Source organism: Nicotiana sylvestris, chromosome 2 (assembly GCF_000393655.2).
Source record: "Nicotiana sylvestris chromosome 2, ASM39365v2, whole genome shotgun sequence".
NCBI lineage: Eukaryota > Viridiplantae > Streptophyta > Magnoliopsida > Solanales > Solanaceae > Nicotiana > Nicotiana sylvestris.
In genome coordinates, this window is record NC_091058.1 from 119,452,928 (window position 1) to 119,458,795 (window position 5,868).

Here is a 5,868-nt window from a genome sequence, read left to right on the forward strand (position 1 = left end):
GCTGCCACTCTCAAGTAATCAACCACTCGGTACCGCATATGGCCATATGGCCTAGGGAAATCCATCCCGGAATATATATAACACTGACTTCAAGTCAACTGGTACCGAGGAACAAGGGTAATCCAACCCTAAGAAGAAATCCATTTCCAGGTATCAATACTTCTGAAAAATCTATGTCCAGGGAAATCCATCCCTCAATAATATCATCCGCACTCACTAGGGGTATATAGACTCCGGAAGGGCTCCCTTCAGCCCAAGCGCTATAACAAGCCAATAAAGGCATAATTAATAATCTGCTATGACGTGCAGCCCGATCCCATAACTGTCAATTATAATAAGGCTCTCGGCCTTACTCAGTCATCACTCTCCAGTCTCACATACACGAGCCCACAATGCCATGAAACTAGCCTGAAACAATGATATAATGTGTTAAATAACAACAACCGAGACTAAGACATGATATGTTATGCATGAACAAGACTTAGTACACAATATCAATGAAACTAATAAGATGACATCAAGAAACAACCACTCGGGTATCAACAGTGTTGGCGTGAAGCCCTAACATAATAGTTAATATGATTTACAGTTCATTCCCTTAATCACATCATCACAACACAGATATCAATATTAAACCTTGGCACTCGTGTCACCTCAAAATTAATTATATAACACATAGTTCGGGGTTCCAAACCCTCAAAACCAAGTTTGGAAACGTTACTTACCTCAAACCAAGCCCAAATCCTACTCTGTAACGCCTTTGCCTCTGGAATCGGCCTCCAAATGCTCGAATCTAACCAAAATCAGTATATTATCAACAATATACGCTAAAGGAATGAATTCCACACGAAAATAGTCAAATTAGACCAAAAGTCCTGAATTGGACTCAAACCTAGCCCCCGAGCCCACGTCTCGGAGTCCAACAAAAATTATAAAACTAGAAACTCCTTTCACTCCCGAGTCGAGACATACCAAAATCATCAAAATTGGAACTCAAATGGACCCTCAAATCCCCAATCAAAGCTCTCCAAAATTCAAGCCCTAATCCTTCAACTTCACCCCAAATCCTCCACTAATTTCATGATTAAATAGTGGAAAAATTATCACAAACACAAAATACAAAGCCCAAGTAGCTTACTTCACTGATAACCCTTGATTCCCTCTTGAAATCACAGCTCTAAGCTCTAAACTCGTCCAAAAATGGTGAAGAATGGATTGAAATTTGCGAAGGAGATCTTATATACTTTCTGCCCAGGACTTCCACATCTGCAGTTCACAAGTCGCTTCTGCGACGCTGCTTCTATGGTCAAACCAACCGCATCTGCGGTTTTCACTTATTATCCCTTAACCGCACCTGCGTTTAAATACCCGCATCTGCTATCACGCAGTTGCGGTCCTATGCGGCTCTTGCCCTTCGTACCTATGGCCGTATCTACGACTGCTTATGCATTTCTGCGTGCCTCACACCTACGTTCGCCACTCTGCAGGTGTGGTTATGACAGCTGAAAGAAATTCTTCAGCACTTCCTCAATCCTATCCTTGATCTGTCAACCTCTCAAAATCATCCCGAGGCCCTTGGGCCTCAACCAAACATGCCAACAAGTCACATATCACCATTCAAACTTATTCCAACCTTCGGAACACTCAAAACAACATCAAAACACCAAATCACACTCGGATTCAAGTCTAAGAACTCCTAAACTTCCAAATTCCGCAAACGATGCCGAAACTTATCAAACCTCACCTGAATGACCTAAACTTTTGTGCACACGTCAAAAATGACATAATGGAGCAAGTCGAACACATTCCTAATCCCAAAATCACCTACCAGAGCTAACCGAACCATCAGAATTCACATCCGAGACCTTCTACATATAAGCCAACATGTGGTTGACTTTTCCAATTTAAGCCTACTCAAAAGAGACTAAGTATCTCATTCCTCCCCCGAAGCACTCCGAACTCGAACCAAACAACCCGATACCACACAATACAGCTGAACAACACAGAAAAAAGTAGAAATGGGGGAAACAGGGCTGCAATCATGAAACGACCGGCCGGGTCATTACAGCCTCCTTGAACATTGGCTCGTGTCAAACAAAACCTTGTAAACAAATCTTGCCATCCTTTCTTTGTCTTAGTTTTGGAACAAAATTAGACCAAAAGGGATTAAAGAAAAACAAACAATGGAAAGGACAATGAATTTTAATTGAGAGGTGTGCTTTTCGGGGAAAGGAAAGAAAGACTTATCTGGAGTACATGCGGACTTCAATAAACATGACATGCCTCTTGGACTAGATACCCGATCTATGTAAAACTGTCCAACTCTCATAAAATCATCATAACTCGTACCTCAAAATTGAGAAACCTTGCCAGGACTCTGTCGATACTGATGGATGTAAGGATCCCATTTACGATCAGTGGCATCCTTTGTGGGTTTTCACTAGTTAACCTCCCTCATTTCTCTTCTCATCGTCGCTTGATAGTTCTCTTTGTGAGTTTTCACTAACGAGACTCTATCATTTTCAATTTGTCTGCTTACCATCGCCCTATGGTGCTCGTGAGGGTTTTCACCAATAAGACTCTCTCATTTTATTTCTCTCATTTTGATTGTATCAGATCCAAATGATTGTATTCTCTAATTTGAACATTCTCGCTGATTGATCAGAAGGACTTGAAAAGGATTTGGGTAAAAATAATTTAGGTTGAATTGCAACTTTGGAACCTTTCAGGCAAAACTATTGCCGGATCATTGTAAGTTCTTCCCAATTTCGACTTTGGGGAAATGTGGATTTTTGTTTTGGTGTAACTGAACCCCAGAGAGAGGCTGTCTACGTATTCTTTCGGAATCAAGTCAAACGTAGTTCAAGGAACTTTTGTTTTTTTATTTTCTTTTGTTTTTTTTCTTCTTTTGCTTCTTTTTTTAAAAAAGTTTCATAACAACTTCTTGGTTCCAAAGAGGGTGATCAAAGAAAAGTAACCAGCTCAACGGGTTTGCAAAGGGTTGATAGTACATGGGTAGCGAGAATGAAAGCCTTCATCATCCTAATTGGAGAGCATTAAAATCGCGTGAAAATGGTCAAACATAATACATTTTGACCGCATGTGCATTGACAGCTATTTCGGGATCATTTCCTTCGATGTCTCCCAAATACAATGCTTGTTTTGGCAACAATTTTCTTACAATGTATGAACCTTTCCAATTTGGAGCAAATTTTCCTTTTGATTCCTCATGATGCGGGAGTATACGTCTCAGAACGAGTTGCCCCACTTCGAAGTTTCTAGGCCGCACTTTCTTGTTGTAGGTACATGCCATTCTTTGTTGGTACAACTGCCCCGTGGCAAACTGCGGCCATCCATTTTCATCAATCATAGTTAATTGTTCCAACCGGGTCTTGACCCATTCATCATCCCCAATCTCGGCTTCAATGATGATTCAAAGAGAGGGAATTTCAACTTCGTCACGTATAGCTTCAATATCGTAAACCAATAAATAGGGTGTAGCCCCAACTATTGTGCACACAGTTGTGCGATATCCCAATAATGCAAAAGACAACTTCTTATACCATTGTCTAGAACTTTGAATCATTTTCCTGAGGATCTTCTTGATATTTTTGTTTGCAGCTTCAACATCGCCATTAACTTTGGGCCGATAAGGGGTAGAGTTACGATGCGTAATCTTAAATTGTTCGCATACCTCCCTCATAAAATGGTTAATCAGATTTGTAGCATTATCTGTAATGATAGATTTAGGAATACCAAAATGTCAAATGATGTTAGAATACACGAAGTCCACCACCGCTTTCTTGGTGACGGCTTTGAAAGTGATTGCTTTAACCCATTTTGTGAAATAGTTAATGGCAACCAAGATGAATCTGTTCCCATTTGAAGCTTTCGGCTGGATCAGCCCAATGACATCCATACCCCAGGCAACAAATGGCTATGGTGCTAACATAGGATGCAACTCTGAAGGCGGTGCATGAGTCAGGTCATCGTGTATCTGACACTGATGGCATTTACGAGACAAAACTAAAGCAATCCTTTTCCATGGTCATCTAGTAATAGCCTGCCCGAAGGATTTTCTTTTCACGGGCATATTCGTTCATGTAGGGCCCACATACTCCCGAATGCACTTCGTTCATGATCTATCCAGCCTTTTGGGCATCTACACATCTTAAAAGATTCAAATCAGGAGTTCTTTTGTACAAGACTTCTCCGCTAAAAAAGAAACTACTGGCGAGCCTTCTAAGGGTTCTCTTTTGGTCTTCACTGGCTTGCTCAGGATATTCCTTTGTTTTCAAAAACCTTTTGATATCATGATACTATGGCTGAACGTCTGGTTCTATTTGAACTGTATTGCAATAACCATGTCTTTCTCGAATTTGTATGTCCAATAGGTCAATATGGACATTACCCAGATATGGCAACATTGCCGCCAAGGTAGCTAGCGCATCAGTTAACTCATTGTGGAATTAAGGGATTTACCTAAATTCAACAAACTTGAAATGTTTGCTAAGATCTTCCACATGTTGCCTATATGGGATAATCTTGATGTCAGTAGTTTCCCGTTCACCCTGAGCTTGTCGAATGATTAAATCAGAGTCTCCCACGATTAATAATTCTTCCATATCCAGATCAATTGCCATGTTCATGCCCATGATGCAAGCTTCATATTCAACAGTGTTGTTTGTACAGAAGAATCGAAGCCGGGCTGTGACAGGATAGTGCTGAGCAGTGGGCAAAATCAAAATTGCCCAAATCCCGACACCTTTTGCATTTACAGCTCCATTAAAGAACATTTTCCAAGCATTGGTGTCTTCTGGAATTATTTCAGCTAAATTTACTTCCTCGTCTAGAAAGTAAGTACTCAATGGTTGGTATTCATCTTCAACCGGATTCTCAGCTAGGTGATCCACCAAGGCTTGAGTTTTCATCTTCGTGTGGTTGACATAGACAATGTCAAACTTAGTAAGCAGGATTTGCCACTTTGCTAACCTTCCCGTGGGCATTGGTTTTTGGAATATGTACTTCAGAGGATCCATTCTGGTTATGAGATATGTGGTTTAGGCTAACAGGTAATGTCTAAGCTTATGGGTAACCCAAGTTAGGGCACAACAAGTTCTTTCTAACAAAGTGTACTTGGCTTAATAACTAGTGAACTTTTTGCTCAAGTAGTATATGGCTTGCTCTTTCTTCCCAGTCGCATCATGTTTCTTGAGAACACAACCAAAAGAATTCTCCAAGACCGTCAAGTATAAGAACAGAGGTCTTCCAGGCTCAGGAGGAACCAACACTAGCGGATTTGACAAATATTCTTTGATTTTCCCAAAAGCTTCTTGACACTCGTCCGTCCATTTAATCACCACGTCTTTATTTAGAAACTTAAATATGGTCTCACATATGGCAATTAACTAAGCAACGAACCTGCTGATGTAATTCAATCTTCCCAGCAGACTCATGACCTCTTTCTTGGTTCTCAGAGGTGGTAAATCCCGAGTAGACTTTATCATTGTTGGATCTAACTCAATACCTCTCCTACTGACTATAAATCCCAAAAGTTTCCCAGATAGAACTTCGAATGCACATTTAGCTGGATTCAACTTTAAGTCATACTTGTGCAGATGCTCAAAGAACTTTCTCAGATCCTGTACATGGTCTTCCTGTGTTCTGGATTTAATGATCACATCATCCACATACACCTCAATTTCCTGGTGCATCATGTCATGGAAGATGGCATTCATAGCTCTCATGTAAGTTTTCCCCGACATCTTTAAACCAAATGGCATGACCCTATAACAGTAAGTGCCCCAGGGTGTGGTGAAAGCTATCTTTTCTGCGTCTTCTTCACCCATTAGAACCTGGTGGTACCTA

General features: G+C 40.7%; 1 protein-coding gene across 1 annotated transcript; it reads right to left on the reverse strand.

Annotated features, from left to right (window-relative positions):
- Positions 1–4,478: 4,478 nt before the first annotated feature.
- Positions 4,479–5,039, reverse strand: LOC138885493 (uncharacterized). The gene has a single exon (XM_070166447.1). The coding sequence runs from the start codon at positions 5,037–5,039 to the stop codon at positions 4,479–4,481; it is 561 nt and encodes a 186-aa protein (XP_070022548.1).
- Between the last annotated feature and the right edge of the window lie 829 nt (positions 5,040–5,868).

Excerpts from the sequence above, each read along its gene's own strand:
- LOC138885493 (XM_070166447.1), bottom strand. The coding sequence starts at position 5,039 with ATGGATCCTCTGAAGTACATATTCCAAAAACCAATGCCCACGGGAAGG.